Source organism: Emys orbicularis, chromosome 1 (assembly GCF_028017835.1).
Source record: "Emys orbicularis isolate rEmyOrb1 chromosome 1, rEmyOrb1.hap1, whole genome shotgun sequence".
In the NCBI taxonomy this organism is placed as follows: Eukaryota; Metazoa; Chordata; order Testudines; family Emydidae; genus Emys; species Emys orbicularis.
This window is the reverse complement of record NC_088683.1, coordinates 118612883-118631961: the sequence shown is the minus strand read 5'-3', so window position 1 is coordinate 118631961 and position 19079 is coordinate 118612883. Positions and strand designations below refer to the sequence as shown.

The window sequence follows — 19079 nt, the reverse complement described above, 5'->3', positions numbered from 1 at the left end:
TGGCAAGTTGAAAAGTTAAGAGAGTTACTGCCATTGGAAAAGTGACCACCCGGAGTCCAGGATTGGAGCTGTTTAGAGGATAACTATTACCACAGTGTAAATGCAAACAGAATTGCCTGCAGCTGCTCATGGTAATTGCAAGATAATCAAGTTTTTTCTATTTCCACCAAACTCCCCTTGTTACTACTACTTGGTGCCCTCTATGCTTGTGGTGAGGAAATGTATGCACAGGCAAGTTCTGTAAAGTAAACAGAATACCATCCCAGTAAGAAACATGCAGGAACTGAGTCATGCCAGTTGGTTCTGAGGTGGCAAATCTGAAAAATCAAATCCATTGCTAATGTCGGCAAATTATGAGTTTTGGATTGGTATAATGGAGTAGCCAGATTGGTTCAGTAGGACTAAAGGTGTTTTTTGTTTGTTTTTGTTTTTTGATTGATAACCATTTTATTCTGTAGATTCAAAAAGTCACACTTTAGTGCCTTTCTGACATTAAGGAAAGTAACTTGTTTAGTAAGGGTGTGATATTGAAACAATGCTGCCTCCTAGTGACTAGAGGGTGTTACCCTATTGGAGGTAGTAGAGAGTAGAACTGAGATCCCAATCATTGTAATTAAGGTGATGGGGATGGTTATATTTGCAAGATTAGGTTGTTAACTGTATGTCAGCCACGTTCTAATTTGGGAGGCAGAAGGCAATTACTTTAAAATAATCCCCTCTGTAGTTTAAATTGGAAAGTATTTGTATTGTGATAATATGCCTAGAGGCTCCAGTCAGGAAGTGGGCCCCCATTGGGTGAGACGCTATTCTTCACGTTCCTTCCTGTCCCTTCCCCTCCACTATGTGACCTAAAACACACTGGGTAGTGCTGCTGATGCAGAGCAGCTCCCCCACTCCACCTCTGAGGTGGCTGTGGATGGCGGATCCCCATATCCGTACAGCTTGGCCTTTGGTGGGAAGGCCCATATCTAAATAGAAGGGATTATATTGTTCTGTGACTCCTGGCTAAAGAGCTGCCAGCTCATCTTGTGTACACTCCTAAATCCAGCTGTCCTGTTTCTCTTTCTGTAGTTTGCTGAAGAACCTGACCCTGGTGACTGACAACCCTGAGTTGACATACCCAACGCAGGCTTTCATTTGGAGAAGATTTGAGAATGTCTTTTCCACTGCTTCTGGCCTCATCAGCTATGCACCTGTGTTCAAGGCCTATTTCTATCAGGGGCTGTTGGAGCTCTATGAGGATAACGTACAGTATGTCGAGATGAGAGCTATATTTCCACCGGTACACACTTTTTGACTTCTCTAATATTATTTTAAAATCTTGTTTCTCTAACTTTTCTCCAGCCCGGTCTTATATTTAGATTCAGACCCTGGCACAGCTGACCATATGTGGGTGGAAAAATCTGCTTCATTTGAAAGCTCTTTGCTGGGAACTTGGTATGACAGTCTCCTCAGGGAACCCAGAACTGTAAACCACTGTGTCACCCTTTGGCTCAGCAAGTGAGAGCTTGGCTGCTGCTAAAGTGTGTGGTCAGCTCCCTGACATTCCAGTCTATTTGCCTTGCCAGCAAATTCCTTGAGACTCGCCAGTCAAAACCTTGCCTTGCAGGTAACAACCAGTGAACCCCAGTTCCTGAGTTCCCCCAGAGATATGTCTCTGCAGTGTCCAGTCCTCCTTCCTGGACACTCACAGAAGGTATTACGTTTGCTGCCTCCAAAGAGAGGGAGCACACACCAGCCTGGTAGATTAGCAGAAGACTCACGTTTTACTTCAATACAACAGCGCTAACACAGTCTATAGTAAAACTAAGAATAAGTTTAGTAACAAAGGTCAGAGATTTAAGTGGCACCAGGCAGAAGAAAAGAGATGGAAAAGGGTTACAAACAAAACAAAAATAATATGCTTTCTAGTGCCTAAAACTTAATTCTAACAAGCTATATCTTGGCCTAAAACAGTTCCTCGCTTACAGCTAGCCACCAGCAGCTCCTGCCTTCCTCACCAAGAGGATCCACCATTCACAGGCTCCGAGTTTACTGTCCCCTATGTCTCCTAAGTGATGGAGCACTAGAATGTCCCTTTATAGCTCCCAACATCCATTGTCTTGGCCTTAAGAACCAGGAAGACTTCCTGGGGGTGCAGACTCTGTCCCCCGGTTTGTTTACTAAGCTGTTTCCTCTGCTGCTTGTTAGCTTTGTTTATCTTGTATGTAAATGTACTTTAATGTGTATGGCTTACAAAGCTTGGCCCAGACAGGTAAATCCACATTCCTTTGTCTAAGGCAGGCTTGTTTATCAAGGCTATCCCCAAAACATATTTTAGGAACATTCTTTCCAGCAGAGATACATAGCTCTTTGTACACCACCCCTGCAAACATCACACACAATGATCTGACCAGTGTATAACCAGCTTTCATAAAAGACCTTGTTCAATGTACGTTTATAGTACAATAATAGTATATTCAATCACTTACTCTTTGGGGTTCAGACCCCTGTTCATCCCCTGGGGTGTCTGGACTGTGATTGTCACATTTGGTTGTTCAGGGGAATGAAATGGGTGATGCTCTGTGTATTCTGCAGTTGGAGGGCTATGGAATTTGCTGTGATATCCATCCCTTGCTGCAGAACTGTGCTCCATAATCTGACCTGTTTGTTTTTTTGTTTCTATTCTTCATAAGCTTAGGAACACAAACTGATGCAGTGTTGTCTCCAGAATGTATAGACAGCCTGAAACAGTAGCTCTGAAAGTTGTGAACGTCTTTCTTTTCAATTAACACTGGAACCTAAGGATAATAATGTTGATGTTTAAACTATCAGGTTTTTTCACTGATTGTCACCTATAACCAGTATAATTATCCCATAATCCCAAACTGCCTTGGATGCCTTCCCAGGTGCCAAAAGCCCTGACTGACTCCTGCTGAGATGATAAAATCTTCAGCTTCACCTTGACAACTTTACAATGCAGCCACATGTTGTCAATACTGTGATCTGCAACACATTGAAAACACGGGAACATTGTGAAACAAATAAAATTTAATATCAAAATAAATAAGAGGCAACCATTCATTGTCCCATTTAATACAATAAAAACCTCCACTTAAAAAAAAAAATTAATGAAAATTCTGCGTAATTTCCAATTGGTCTCATCAGAAGGACACAGAATCCAGGGGCTTTGCAACAGAATGTAGGCACAGCTTGCCCCTGAATACATAGAGCCTTGTGAATGGGCTAACTCTTTTTAGCATCTAGGTTTCTAGTCTCACTCCAGACTACATTGGCATTGACTATAAATCATTGCTATCTAATGGACTACATGAAATGGGGGTGGTCTCAGTTCAGTTCGAACAGTAGGTATCTATATCACACACACCATCACTGCAATTGGTTTTAAGTAATGACCTCATTGGCATCTGCTTTAGGAGTGAGATAGGTGCTGTTGTGAATACAGAGACTGAGCCACCTTCTCACTTGTCGAAGTGTTCCCAGCTCAGCCACAGCATCCCCAGAGCGGACATTCGGTCACTTTCTGCCAGCACTAACATTTGAATGGGGGAAACAATGACACAGATTTGTGTGTTTTGCTTTGTGGAGGACGGTGATTGGCCAATTTTGCTTGACTTACTAGTCCCAAATGTCTGTTGAGGTGGCAGCTGGGAAGAGAAAACAGTTGCAATGTCAAAATGCTTTTATGGTTTATCGGTGTCAACGTTGAAATGGACCCATGAGCAGAGGTAGACTAGCCAAAGATGTTTGGGATGTTAAAAGCAGTAATACCCTTTTTTGAGTAATACCCTCATTTACCAGGCAGCCAGTGAGCCCAGATGGAAAATTTGTACTTGGGAGGAGAATGGAGGAAAGCTCTTTACTGGAAAGAGGCCAGCGCTTGTAGCATAGCTTTCTGGCCTATCTCTACCTATCACTCCCAACTACACTCTACAATAAAGGTGGACTGGGTGCAAAGGGGCAGGCTGACACCTCTGCTACTAGAGATTCATTTGTAGGACTTGGGCAACAGTATCTGTTAATTGTAAAAGCCATCTTTGCAATGAAACAAGCCAGAAACTGACACTAAAACAAAGTAAATTAAAGGCAGGATTGGAAAACAGCATACATTGTAGAAAGGACCCCAAAATACAGCTGTGTTTGCAAAGCCAGCTGTAGAAAGTCTTGGAAAATGTCCTTTTGATAATCTGCAAAATTCCACTTGGCTTCTTGTGTCTGTGAAGGTGGTGATTACAATGCAAGAGGGGCCCAGAGTGGTCAAGACCAGATGGGGGAGAATGAGATGAATATAAGAGAGAGAGGGCAGGGGAATGAAGAGAAAGGTGAGGAGACCCAAATTAGGGATGGAGTGGGGAAGAAGGGCAGGGAGATGGAAGAAGAGGGAAGGAAAGGACAAGGTGAGAGTGGGGGATGGAGCTGGTGATAAAGTCCACCTGTGATAAAGTCTGGACAGTGCCCCTGCTGCTTATTATTATTATTATTATTATTAATATTATGGTACTGTCTATAGGCCCCAACCAAAACTGGGGTCCCATTGTGCAAGGCGCTGTACATAGCCCTGTGCTGAAGAGCTTGCAAACTAAATAGATGAGACAAATGAAGCAGTATTCTCCCCATTTTACAGATAGGGAGCTGGAGGTACAGAGAGATTAACTGACTTGCTCACGGTCACTGAGGAAATCTTTGGCAGAGGTGAAAATTGAACCCCAATATCCTGAATTCCAGTCTAGTACCTTAACTGTGAAACCAACCCTTTCTTTATTCTTGCCATGCTCCTGCCATTGTTGACAGACATGGTATTTGTGAGAAACCAAACATGCACATGCAGTGCTTCAGTAATTGAGGTGATCTGTAGCAAGCTCTCATGTTCTTCCCAAGACACCCTGAACTCCAGGGCATGTGGTTACCATGTATGTGTGTTAAGAAGTCAGGTTATTGTATGGTATATTATGAAAGCAAAGTGTTCTCTGGTGCTTGCTGGTTAATAAGGGACCAAGAAAAGGTATCCTGAACAATTTAACTGATTCTTTTTTTTCTTCCTGGCACTGGACACAGTTTGGATTTCTGGCCTTATACACCTGCCATTTTTAATTTGAGCCACAAACTACTTCAGAATTGTTCCATCTTTCCTTCAAAGTTTAGAAGTGTCACTTCTTTCTCCTCACTATCCTCTGCTCTTTTTTTTGCATGTGCTTATTCTTTCCACAGGTGTACGAACTGGATGGGACCAAATACGATGAATCCTGGTCTGTGGCAACGTATCAGGAGGTGGCGAGGCAGTTTGTTAAGGATCACCCTGATTTTATTGGAGCAAAAATTATATTTACAACACACAGGTAGAGGCTGCTTGCATGGGGCGAGTGTGGAAGTGTTCTATGTGTAAATGGTCATGTTGTCGTGCAGGCAGGATCAATTGAGTGGCACAAGTGGTTACAACAGAGAGGCCGTGGAAGTGATCCAGATTGCATTGCTTCCAGTGTAGTGAGGCCTAGAATATTAACTCCTGAAGTGCTTTCCAGCATATAAACACCTGCAGGTGGAAATGACTGAGGGTGAATGTGTGCAGTTGATCATAGAAGCGAGTATGTGTACATGTAAGATGATTGGGGTTTGTTAGCAATGATGGTGTGTATGGAAAAGTGATTACTCTTGAGCTGAAGGGAGTGGCAATGAGTGAGCAGGAGGCTGTGTTTCTGTGTGCGTGCACATGAGAAGTGAGTGTGTTTTCTCAAAGCCTTATGGGTATGTCTACACTACAGGATTAATCCGAATTTATATAATTCGAATTTAGGAAACCGATTTTATAAATTCGAATGTATTCGGCCACACTAGGCACCATTAATTCGGTGGTGTGCGTCCAAGCTACCGTAGTAGCATCGATTTCCAGAGCGTTGCATTGTGGGTAGCCAATAACATTGAATTGCCAATAACTTCGAATTGCGGCCACACTAACCTTAATTCGGATTAACAATACCGATTTTGACGCTACTCCTCTCGTCGAGGAGGAGTACAGAAATCGAATTAAAGGGCTCTTTAATTCGAATTAAATGGCTTCGTTGTGTGGACGGGTCAAGCGTTAATTCGAATTAAAGCAGCTAAATCCGAATTAAAGTCGTAGTGTAGACCAGGCCTATGTTTTCTCTCCCTGAGTCTTGATGCATCATCTATTTCTGTGGAAGCAGGAGCAACAGCAGAACAGCTGGGGGATTGGTACTGTATATTTCAAAGCTCCTTCAGAGACCCTGCAAATGCTGCCTTCCCAGAAACCTTTATACACATTTGAATCCAATAGACTCTGATGGTCTGTAGTGGATTAATTTTAAAACACGATTAAAATGGAAAAACTCCAGCAAAATAATACACAGAGCATATTTAAATGTTACCTATACAGCTGTTCTGGTTCTGCCCCCTCATTGGTTTATTGTTACAGGGGAGGTTGGCCAATTAGTCCCAAACAGTGTGTATGATGCTGGTTAACTCCAGTCATTTGTGCTTTTCCTAGGCATTTATGTGGGTTTTTTTTAATATTGGATATTTTCTTAAGGCTCCTGGTCATAATACAGACAGAACCTGAGAAATAGGTTCCATGGAAATGAGCATCAGCACCTTTCTCTGTCTCTTGGTTTTCAGAAAGAAGAACGTTACCGAGATTAAAAAAGCCCTCAAGAAGGCCATAGACCTCCGAGCCATGTTCCCGGACACTCTGGCGGGATTTGACCTGGTATCTTTGTATTATTTCTTACTTGGTTTTGTATTTAATATTACAAGGGCTGAGTTGTGATTATTGGTACAAAGAGATTTCAGAGGGGAAAAGCAGCAAAGCAAGCTGTTGAAATGCTGCCCCATTGTCTTTCGTCCTGCAGGATCCCAAATAATTTTGTTTGAATAAGCATCAGCTACTGCAGTGCAGACACCTCTGGAGAGACGTAGCTATAGAATGCCTCACAGCTATACTTTATAACTGCATCTAGGAAGTGAAGTGAAAAATATTTTTTTTTAATTTAAACTGCAGATGAAATTGAGGTGGGCAGGATGTAATTTGTGGAGTTGGAATTTGGCCAGGAAACTGCCAAATCTTATAGAAAATGCAGTGGGATTTTCAGTGACCACAAGTAGTCCTGATCTCTGTTCTAATCAGGACTTCAGTGCAGTGTCTCCTGAGACTCTGCAGGTATGTTATTAAGTCTTTACTCAGAGGAAAGAATGCCACCTACTTAGTCACGAGCAGCTGTATCTGCAGCGCAAGACATGTGCTGGCCATTACTAGTAGGACTGAGACAGGGGAAGAGTGCCTACTGAAACTACCACAGAAAAATGGGATATAAGTTATCTTTCTTCGTGACACCAAACACAGCGTCTAAAACCTGATTATCTGTCAAGGTGAAAAGCAAGGGAGCAGCAACCAGTATCCCAGACTTTCTGCAAAGTCATTCTCAGGCTGCTTTTGTGTTTGTTGCTATCTCAAGAATAAGAGCTTTGGTGGGGACTGGGAATGTGTATGTGGGCACGAGTGCAGAAATTTAGGGAATTCTGTTACTGGTGGAGATGCAATGGCAGCGACATGCACTAGCATCCTTACTGGCTGCACTATGCTCTTGTTAAAAACATGTGTATGACTTATCTTTTACAGAGAGGGCCTGTTCCTGCCTGTTACAAACCAGGATAACTCTGTGGAAGTCAGTCAATGGAACTATGCTAGTTTTCACCCCTGGAGGACCCGTTTAACAAAAAATGGGACTACAGTACTGGAATTTCAGATGGCAATGTAGGGTAGTTTCAAGTCAAAAGACTAGTGATCACCTGGAGCATGTTCAGAAACATATTTATTCTTCTCCCCAGGTTGGGTATGAGGATGAAGGACACTCTCTGTGGGACTTGAAGGATGCCCTCACCATTCCATACTCCAAAGGAGTCAATTTGCCTTACTTTTTCCATGCTGGTGAGACTGGTAAGCATGAGAACACAGGCCATGTAGGGGAGTGGATACTTGGATACTGAGGAGGAGAGCTGGTGGTCGTATCATGAGAAGTGGTCTGGTATATTCTGTTTCCCATCATTCTTCTACATCAGCAGAAGATCAGCTCACTGCCATAGCATACTGGATGGTTCCTCCCAGTTTCCAGGTTCCACATCCCCTACCTGCTCCCTACTCTCTCCCATTGTCTTCATATCCCTCACCATCACCTGTGTCTGATACTCATTGTCCCCTTCACTTGTCTTCTGCATTGAACACTCTCATTTCCTCATCTTGGGATGTTCCTGGGCCTGTTCTTCTGGAGTCAGGCAGCAGGAGGTGCCACTGGTGTGGCACAGCCATCTCCTTCCCAGAGCCACGTGATCAGTTGTCTCCTCCCAAACTCACCAGCACCAGAGAGGGAATTTTTGAAGCCATCACCAGCCAGAGTCATGTTTTTAAGTCCGTTTTCTAATGAATGTCACTGAGTCAGCTACATATCTTAGCTTAAATATGTTTGTTCAAATAATTAAATATACCCTTTGTCCTTTATTGCTGGAATAACATGTTTATATGCAGTATATTATTCATTCACCAGATGATATATAGTGCTGTAGAGAGTTCCAAGCTGGGTGTAGTCCCTGGTAGACACAGGAGACAAGCCATGAGGAAGCCTGTTAGTTTGTATTTGAGGCATTTATTTAAAAAATAAAATAAATCAATTGCCTGTTTGAGAAGATCTGTTTCCATATAACATGGCAATGATTTGGATCCATCTTTCTCTCCTCAGACTGGCAGGGCATCTCTGTAGACATCAATGTGCTCGATGCTTTGCTGTTCAATACCAGTCGGATTGGCCATGGATTTGCTCTCACTAAACATTTAGTAGCCAAGAAGATGTCCCTTAAGATGGATGTTCCTATAGAACTCTGCCCAATCTCCAACCAGGTAGGCCCTACCTGAGTGACCTTAGGTCTCAAGTCAGGAGCTGGGACCAGAAATTTAGAATTTGATAAGTGACCTGCAGCAAGGTGTTGCTCAACATATATTGGTCTTTGTGTAGATTTTTCTAGGTGGGAGGTTCTAAAGAACGTATTGTGGACAGAGGACTACTCTGGAGACTGAGTCCCTGTCCTTTAACTCAACCATTATGGAGACATTCTGGAGACATTCTCTGCTCGGTTTAATTGCCACACTTATTGGAAATTACATATGGTCTCTGCTTTCTCTTTCACCTATTCCCTTGTTATGGTCTCTTTGGTGGGTTTTTTCCCCTTCAGAGCATAACATTAGGAATATGCATACGAACTATTATTATGATTATTTACTTGTATCGTGGTAGTGCCTAGAGGCCTATAACAGGAAACTGGTCCTTTGGGTATGTGTACAGTCCAGCATGGCTTCTTACAGGGAAGTAGCTCCTTTAAGACAAGAGTTTTGGGACTTTTAGTTATTAGATGGAGCACATGTCTAAGGGATCAGGTTACTTGGGATCATATGTTTGTCTGTGAGACTATATAAGGCAAAACTCTTGGTTCACTCTGTGAAGCCTTGTCTAGATTAGGATTTGTAAGATGTTAACGAAAACATGTTGATAGTCTAGTGTAGACAAAGCAATGCACATTTAACATGTGTTAAACAGAGTTCAAGCCTTGCCCAGTTTAACACATGTTAAAGGCACACTTTATGTGTTAGCTAATACCTTACAAATTCTACTCTACAGAAGACAGCTCTCCACTGTTGAGGCTGGAGGCCTGAGAATAGAGACAAGGAGGGACTTGGCCTGAAACAAGTGACTGTGAAGCCTCGGGGGAAGGGCCAGAAAGGAGTTGGAAAGCCTGGGTAACAAGAGTACAGGGTGAGCTCTTTCATCCGTTGTGTGGTGTGCAAGTACCCCAGAGGCACAGAAGTAGGGAAAACTAAGCTAGCCATACACTGAGGCTTGGTCTACACTACGAGTTTAGGTCGACTTTAGCAGCGTTAAATCGAATTAAGCCTGGACACGTTCACACGACGAAGCCCTTTCTTTCGACTTAAAGGGCCCTTAAACCGGTTTCTTTACTCCACCTCCGACGAGGGGATTAGCGATAAAGTCGGCCTTAGCGGGTCGGAATTGGGGTAGTGTGGACGGAATTCGACGTTATTGGCCTCCGGGAGCTATCCCACAGTGCTTCATTGTGACCGCTCTGGACAGCACTCTCAACTCAGATGCACTGACCAGGTAGACAGGAAAAGCCCCGCGAACGTTTGAATTTCATTTCCTGTTTGCTCAGCGTGGAGAGCACAGGTGACCACGCAGAGCTCATCAGCACAGGTAACCATGATGGAGTCCCAGGATCGCAAAAGAGCTCCAGCATGGACAGAACTGGAGGTACGGGATCTGCTCGCCATATGGGGAGATGAATCAGTGCTAGCTGAACTCCGTAGCAGTAAACGAAATGGCAAAATATTAGAAAAGGTCTCCAAGGCCATGAAGGACAGAGGCCATAACAGGGACGCACAGCAGTACCGGTGAAAATTAAGGAGCTAAGGCAAGCCTACCACAAAGCCAGAGAAGCAAACGGAAGGTCCGGGGCAGAGCCGCAAACATGCCGCTTCTACGCGGAGCTGCATGCCATTCTAGGGGGTGCAGCCACCACTACCCCAACCGTGTGTTATGACTCCCTCACTGGAGAAACACACAGGGAAGCGGGTTCGGGGTACGAGGAAGATGAGGATGGAGATAATGTAGATAGCTCACAGCAGCAAGGAAGCGGAGAAACCAGTTTCCCCAACAGCCAGGATATGTTTAGCACCCTGGACCTGGAACCAGTAACCCCCGAACTCACCCAAGGCGTGCTCCCATCCCCTGAGGGCGCACAGGGGACCTCTGGTGAGTGTACCTTTGTAAATATTACACATGGTTTAAAAGCAAGCGTGTTTAATGATTAATGATTAATTTGCCCTGGCAATCACGGCCAGTACAGCTACTGGAAAAGTCTGTTAACGTGTATGGGGATGGAGCGGAAATCCTCCAGGGACATCTCCAGAAAACTCTCCTTCATGTACTCCCAAAGCCTTTGCAAAAGGTTTCTGGGGAGGGCTGCCTTATCCCGTCCGCCATGTTAGGACACTTTACCACGCCAGGCCAGTAGCATGTAGTCTGGAATCATTGCATAACAAAGCATGGCAGCGTATGGTCCCGGTGTTTGCTGGCATGCAGACAACATCCATTCCTTATCGCTCTTTGTTATCCTCAGGAGAGTGATATCATTCACGGTCACCTGGTTGAAATGGGGCGATTTTATTAAGGGGACATTCAGAGGTGCCTGTTCCTGCTCTGCTGAACAGAAATATTCCCCGCTGTTAGCCACGCGGTGGGGGGGGAGGGGTGAAGTGATCATCCCAGAGAATTGGGTGTGTGGGGGGGAGGGGAGTTAGTTGGGTATGTGCTGCATGTTAACCCAGAAACCGCAGCCCCTCCTTTTACATTGCAAACCCATTTTAAATGGCCAACCCAACGGGTGCTTGGTATGGGAAATGAGAGCGCTACTGTTTGAAACCATTCCCACATGTTAAGAAGGTTAAAAAAGCCAAAAGACTGTGTCTTACCATGGCTGCCTGCAAGCCAAAATCTGTGGCCTGGCACTGCGTGAGTGATCTCTCACACCAAACCAGCAGGCCCTCAATATAAGAGGAAAAATGCGACCTTGTAACGAAAGCACATGTGCTGTGTAATGTGAACAGCAAAATTTAACGTGAAAGAGTGTACCCATTGTTCTCTAAAATGTGTCTTTTTTAACCACCTCTCCCTTCTCCTCCACCAGCTGCAAATGTTTCTCCTTCACAGAGGCTAGTGAAGATTCGAAAGAGAAAACGGAGGACGCGGGATGATATGTTCACGGAACTCCAGATGTCCTCCCACGCTGACAGAGCACAGCAGAATGCGTGGAGGCAGTCAATGTCAGACTACAGAAAAGCACAATATGAACGAGAGGAGAGGTGGCGGGCTGAATTGCGGGATGAACAGAGCAAGTTGTGGGCTGAAGATGATAGGTGGCGTCAGCTTGCAGACAGAAGGCAAGAGTCGATGCTCCGGCTGCTGGAGCATCAAACTGATATGCTCCAGTGTATGGTTGAGCTGCAGGAAAGGCAGCAGGAGCAGAGACCGCCGCTACAGCCCCTGTGTAACCAACAGCCCTCCTCCCCAAGTTCCATAGCCTCCTCACCCAGACGCCCAAGAACACGGTGGGGGGGCCTCTGGCCACCCAGTCACTCCACCCCAGATGATTGCCCTAGCATCAGAAGGCTGGCCTTCAATAAGAGTTAAAGTTTTAAACTGCAGTGTGTCCTTTTCCTTCCCTCCTCCCCCACCCATCCCGGGCTACCTTTGCAATTATCCCCCTAGTTGTGTGATGAATTAATAAAGAATGCATGAATGTGAAGTAACAATAACTTTATTGCCTCTGCAAGCGGTGCTCGAAGGGGGGAGGGGAGGGTGGGGTGGTTGGCTTACAGGGAAGTAGAGTGAACCGGGTGGGGCGGGGCGGAGGGTTCATCAAGGAGTAACAAACAGAAGTTTCACACCGTAGCCTGGCCAGTCACAAAACTCGTTTTCAAAGTTTCTCTGATGCGCACCGCGCCCTGCTGTGCTCCTCTAACCGCCCTGGTGTCTGGCTGCGCGTAATCAGCAGCCAGGCGATTTGCCTCAACCTCCCACCCCGCCATAAATGTCTCCCCCTTACTCTCACAGATATTGTGGAGCGCACAGCAAGCAGCAATAACAATGGGGATATTCTTTTCGCTGAGGTCTGAGCGAGTCAGTAAGCTGCGCCAGCGCGCTTTTAAACGTCCAAATGCACATTCCACCACCATTCGGCACTTGCTCAGCCTGTAGTTGAACAGGTCCTGACTCCTGTCCAGGCTGCCTGTGTACGGCTTCATGAGCCATGGCATTAAGGGGTAGGCTGGGTCCCCAAGGATCACGATAGGCATTTCAACATCCCCAACGGTTACTTTCTGGTCCGGGAAGAAAGTCCCTTCCTCCAGCTTTCGAAACAGAGCAGAGTGCCTGAAGACGCGAGCATCATGTACCTTTCCCGGCCATCCCACGTTGATGTTGGTGAAACGTCCCTTGTGATCCACCAGGGCTTGCAGCAGCATTGAAAAGTACCCCTTGCGGTTTATGTACTCGGTGGCTTGGTGCTCCAGTGCCAAGATAGGGATATGGGTTCCGTCTATGGCCCCACCACAGTTTGGGAATCCCATTGCAGCAAAGCCATCCACTATGGCCTGCACGTTTCCCAGAGTCACTACCCTTGATATCACCAGGTCTTTCATTGCCCTGGCAACTTGGATCACAGCAGCCCCCACAGTAGATTTGCCCACTCCAAATTGATTCCCGACTGACCGGTAGCTGTCTGGCGTTGCAAGCTTCCACAGGGCTATCGCCACTCGCTTCTCAACTGTGAGGGCTGCTCTCATCCTGGTATTCTGGCGCTTCAGGGCAGGGGAAAGCAAGTCACAAAGTTCCATGAAAGTGCCCTTATGCATGCGAAAGTTTCGCAGCCACTGGGAATCGTCCCACACCTGCAGCACGATGCGGTCCCACCAGTCTGTGCTTGTTTCCCGGGCCCAGAATCGGCGTTCCACGGCATGAACCTGCCCCAGTAACACCATGATTTCCACATTGCTGGGGCCTGTGCCTTGTGAGAGGTCTATGTCCATGTCAATTTCCTCATCACTCTCGTCGCCGCGCTGCAATCGCCTCCTCGGCTGGTCCTGGTTTTGCTTTGGCAAGTCCTGGCTCTGCATATACTCCAGGACAATGCGCGTGGTGTTCATAGTGCTCATAATTGCCGCGGTGATCTGAGCGGGCTCCATGATCCCAGTGCTAGCTATGGCGCCTGGTCTGAAAAAAGGCGCAAAACTAGTATCTGACGGACCAGGGGAGGGGCGAGTGACGACATGGCGTACAGGTACAGGGAATTAAAATCAACAAAGGTGGCTGTGCATCAGGGAGAAACACAAACAACTGTCACACAGAATGGCCCCCCCCAAAGATTGAACTCAAAACCCTGGGTTTAGCAGGCCGTTGATTTCACGGAGGGAGGGGGAAGCTAATGAATACAGAACAAATCTATTTTTTTACATCTTAAGCTGGCAGCCGACGGTGCAGCATGACTGATAGCCACTGCAGTATGATGACAATAGATACCAGTCGTAATATACCATCTTCTACCAAAAGGCAAGGGGCTGCTGCGTAGCAATGCAGCCCCACATCTGCCAGCACCCAGATCGCCCTCGGCCTCTTCTGGGTGCTTAGCAGAAAATACTGGGCGCTTGGCAGAAAATAGCATACTACGACTGATAGCCATCATCGTCAAGACAGTTCAATAGGACTGAGCATGTCTGCCCAGGTGCCCATGATCGACAGCCACTGCAGTACGATGACAATGGATACCAATCGTAATATACCATCTTCTACCAAAAGGCAAGGGGCTGGTGCAATGCAGCCCTACGGCTGCCAGCCCCACGGCTACCAGTCATGCTGCACCATCTACCGCCAAAAGGCAGTTAGCTGCTGCTGCTGTGTAGCAATGCAGTCCCACGTCTGCCGGCACCCAGATGACATATGGTGACGGTGAGCTGAGCTGAGCGGGCTCCATGCTTGCCGTGGTATGTTGTCTGCACAGGTAACCCAGGTAAAAAGGCGCGAATCTATTGTCTGCCGTTGCTCTGACGGAGGGGGAGGGGCCTGACGACATGTACCCAGAACCCCCCGCGACACTGTTTTGCATCATTCGGGCATTGGGATCTCAACCCAGAATTCCAATGGGCGGCGGAGACTGCGGGAACTGTGGGATAGCTACCCATAGTGCAATGCTCCGGAAGTCAACGCTAGCCTCGGTACTGTGGACGTGGTCCGCCGACTAGAGCACTTAGAACATTTTATGTGGGGACACACACAATCGGCTGTATACAACCGCTTTCTATAAAACCGGCTTCTATAAATTCGACCTAATTTCGCAGTGTAGACATACCCTGAGATAGGAGGTCTGGGGAAGGAAACCCTGTTACAGGCTCCAATCCCAGTGTACTAGGTGCTATACAAACATATGATAGAAAGACAGTCTCTGCCCCAAAGAGCTTCCAAACAAGTATAAATATATACTGCAAATATCTGTAAGAATAACCCATCCTTGCTTCTTCCTCCTCCTCATCCCAAGGTCCTGCTGTTAGTATCAGATTTGAGGAACCATCCTGCTGCTCAGTTGATGGCAGAGGGACACCCCATGGTGGTTAGTTCAGACGATCCATCTATCTTTGGATCAAAGGGCGTGTCGTATGACTTCTATGAGGTGTTCATGGGCATCGGCGGGATGCGCGCAGACCTGAGAACTTTAAAACAACTGGCACTAAACTCTCTAAAGTAAGCACACACTCTTGCACTAGGAGTGACACGTGGGGAGATATCTGCCTGCTCTGCAGAGAGCCACCTTATTCTGTTTTCAGCCCCAGAGTCTCCTCTGTCACTCGGGCTGGGGTTCTGCTGACCCAAAGTCCTCCCCATGTCTCTCACAGAGCAGTGTAGCAAAGTGAGACTCACCAGCACGGTGCCTCCTGCTGGTCATCCTGCGAATTAGCTCTTCCAGCCCAGAGCACCCTCTGCAGGCCGGTGTCTCGCCTGCCGCTGGCCCCCGTGTCCCTCCCAGACCCTGGTGCCCCTCTACATCCAGGTTCTGCCCCCAGCAGTAACCCACAATCTGGGTCTCCCCAACCCTCTATCCCCACCTTGCCTCAGCGGCTACTGCCAGTCACCATCTAGCCCCCACTCACTGGGGCAGACTGCAGTCTGTAAACTGCTCATCATCAGCAAGGGGGGTTGAACCAGCTGCCCCTGCCTATTCCCAGCCCTGCTCCACTCCAGGTACCCTTTTCTCCCAGGTAGCCAGTCCTTCTCTCTTAGAAGCTAGAGAGAGAGTCTTCAGCACCTGCCTCACAGCACTTTCATAGGGCCAGCTGTGGCCTGATTGGGGCATGGCCCCAGCTGTGGCTGCTTCCCCAATCAGCCTAGCCTTTCCCAGCTGCAGCCCTCTCCAGGGCTGCTTTTAACCCCTGTTCTTCAGGAGTAGGGTAGCCGTCCCATTACAGGCAGGATTTGAGGGGCTTGTGCTATCCCAGAGTCTACGCTGTCCATTGTCAATACAGCCTTTCTTGGTGTGTGTCTCTTTCCCTCCCCTCCCCTACTCCATCCAGTGCCAATTTATCTATGGAGCCTGGTCTCTGGCGAGAGAGAGAGAGAGGTGATTTTTTTCAAGTCACTTTTCATTTGTTTGAATTTTACTTAGTTGTATATTTTGCAGAGACCCATTATGCATCCTCTGATGGCTTGGCCAATGTGCCCAACGCATTCTGGCCTGCACCTGAAGCTTTGTCTATTTTCCCAAAGATGATGCCCAAGCCTGTATCAATCCTAGGTATCCTACAGAGGTTTGGAGGACAAATCTGTTACTTCCTGCCATTAGGAACAGGTGACAGAGACATTTTTAATCTTTATCTGAGGCAACACAAAGAGTTAATCTTTCCTAGCTTCCTGCCTTTTCATTTTGGATTCGGATCCTGAAATAGTTTCCCCTCCCCAGCCACCCCAATCCCATGTCTAATCCTTGCTCTTTTTGATCCCACAGATACAGCTCCTTGCCGCCAAAGGAGAAAGCCCAGGCCAAACAGGTCTGGCAGAAAAAATGGGACCAGTTTATAGCTGACCTCTGCAATGCTTTTCCAAGGGAGCTGTAGTGGGGAGGATGTCTGCACGGCAGAGGGAACTGGAGCTACTGCTAATGCAGAGAGAATTCTTTTTCTATGTCACTTGAGCAAACAGCGCTCAAGCTGTGGCCTGGAGCCGGGTGATTTTGGCCAATTATAGTTAATAGCAATTGCCCACACCTCTATACATTAATGTCTTTGGGTGCAGGTGAAACAGAGCAGTGAGCCTTTAAAACAGAAGCAAAAAGTGCTGTAAATGATCAAAGTAACTAAAGTCAAAATACCATTAAAATCGTGAAGTGCTTACTCACTTTTTAATTCTTGTGAATGGGAGTTTTCCCTGAGCAAGGACTTCATGATTTTGCCTCACATCATTATAAAATAAATATCTCCTCAGGAAACGGCTAGTACAAACATCCCACCATCTGAGCCCCTTGACTTTCAGGAGGGCAAGGATTGAAAGCGATTCTTGTCTGAGATCTGTGACTGGTTATGTTTGACCCTGGGCCCGGTGCCAAAATAGTACTGCTAGACTGAGGAACCAGGTCTAAGGTCTGACATCTCAAGACGTAAGGGCTAGAAACAAGCTGATGGACCTGTACAAATGCTTTCAAAACTTGTATGCTTTATTAAGCAGTGATCAGCAAAGAATGCAAGCACTGATTGCTGAAAGGAGATACTTCACTCTGGGACCCACCTTTGTAGGGATTTCAATACACTTCTCAATTGGAAAAGAACCCCTGACTTCAAGAGGTATCTCTCAGATCCATATTAAATAAAGCACCGATCCAGCACTGGAATCCACTAGTGCAGGCCCCTGCACCCATGTGTAATACTCTTGATTTCAATGGGATTCAACATGTACTGGCAGATCCCACTGCAGGATCTGGTCCCGGTGTGCCTTTAGTGAGTCCCTGAGTCCATAGCAATCAGATCTCCGATGTATTAAAGAATTAGTCCCTCGATATGGCTTCAATACAGTGCCAGTGGCATTCACAGTTATCAGCTCTGCAGAAGAAAGACAAAGCAGCAACAGCACAATTTAAATAGTAACTAGATAGAGTCCTTTGAAATAACTGTGACAAAAACTGCAGAAGTAGAAGTGATTGTGCCAGGATGATTTCAGGTCTGACAGTTTTGAATAGGGAAGGCTTAAAAAAATTCTGATTCAGATGTTGGCTGTCTCAATTAAATGGATTTAGCAAAATCCTTCAGTATAAGAGTTGTGGGGTCAGATCCTCAGCTGGTGTAAATTGACATAGATCTGTTGACTTTAGTGGGGCTACACCAATTTACTCCAGCTCAAGGTCTGCTCTGGAGACTTTAAAATGTTCTTTAAAATGTTCCCAGTTAACTGAGTCTTTCTCTCCAATGCATAAGACTTGGTAGGACTGTCATTTCCAGGTCTGTCCACCTCAGGTTAATTACTATTATACTATTATACTAATTATCCTGAGCTGTCTGGCAATAGTGTTTATTTTCACTAATCTCGGTCACAATGCTTCAGTAGAGCACAAATATATTTACCACAATAAGTGGTTCAGCTGTATTGTGTGCATGCACGGTACTCACAATTTTAAATAATCCAAACTCCATGGAGCGTATTTTTGTGTATGTATATTCCCATGCAAAAAATATTTATTACACCCCTGTATTGAAGATTCACACCTAATTTAAGGTTGCTAGACCACACAGCCCACCAGTGCAAACCATAAAAAATGCAGAAGCAATGAAGTCCATTTAATATACCATCTACACCTCACTCATCAGTTCCTTTCTCAACCACAACTACCTCCATATCATAACCCACAGCCTGCATATCTCTACCTTCCTCCTGAACATCCAATAGCCACTCTTATAAGCAATAAAACTTGATTGGAGTTTATGTTCACATTTTCATTAATATGGGGTTATTGTGGCTCTCATAAATGATAAAGTATTTCATTCCATATCGATGTGAGTGAGTTATGGCACCACATCACAAACACTGGCTGTGAAACATGCTTTTATTGTAATATTTGGGGAAACTGAAGTGAAAAGGGTATATGTGTTAGTGACTGGCCTAAAGTTAGGTCCTTCTGAGCATGCTCAGTGGATTTCAGTTTGCTACGTGTGAGTGGAGAAGGAGCCTGTATTCACCAGTGAGTTGGGACTCCCTTACGTGTGAATCTTTGATACGGGGTGTAATAAATGAAGGGTGGGGGTAGCTCCCTTTTATGGACACCCAGCCAGCTAGTAGCTATAAAATCCCTCTTAGTAGCTGTTCTCTAATTGCTTTACCTGTAAAGGGTTAAAAAGTCTCACTGCTATGCATAGGTAAAAGGAAGTGAGTGGGCACCTGGCCAAAAGAGCCAATGGGAAGGCTAGAACTTTTTTA

The 19079-nt window shown here is 46.0% G+C and overlaps 1 protein-coding gene across 3 annotated transcripts in view; it reads left to right on the top strand.

Annotated features, from left to right (window-relative positions):
- ADA2 (adenosine deaminase 2) overlaps nucleotides 1-19079 on the top strand; it is a 35453-nt gene extending 16374 nt beyond the window's left edge. Inside the window, exons 4-10 of one of the 3 annotated variants that reach the window (XM_065415299.1) lie at nucleotides 1072-1282; nucleotides 5209-5336; nucleotides 6631-6721; nucleotides 7840-7948; nucleotides 8745-8902; nucleotides 15163-15365; nucleotides 16624-19079. In XM_065415299.1, the coding sequence (XP_065271371.1) occupies nucleotides 1072-1282; nucleotides 5209-5336; nucleotides 6631-6721; nucleotides 7840-7948; nucleotides 8745-8902; nucleotides 15163-15365; nucleotides 16624-16732 (1009 nt within the window). In that variant the 3' untranslated portion in view covers nucleotides 16733-19079. Of the gene's footprint in view, nucleotides 1-1071; nucleotides 1283-5208; nucleotides 5337-6630; nucleotides 6722-7839; nucleotides 7949-8744; nucleotides 8903-9677; nucleotides 9759-11760; nucleotides 12285-15162; nucleotides 15366-16623 lie in introns of those variants that run through there. The other 2 variants (XM_065415305.1, XM_065415308.1) reach the window with 2 other exon arrangements.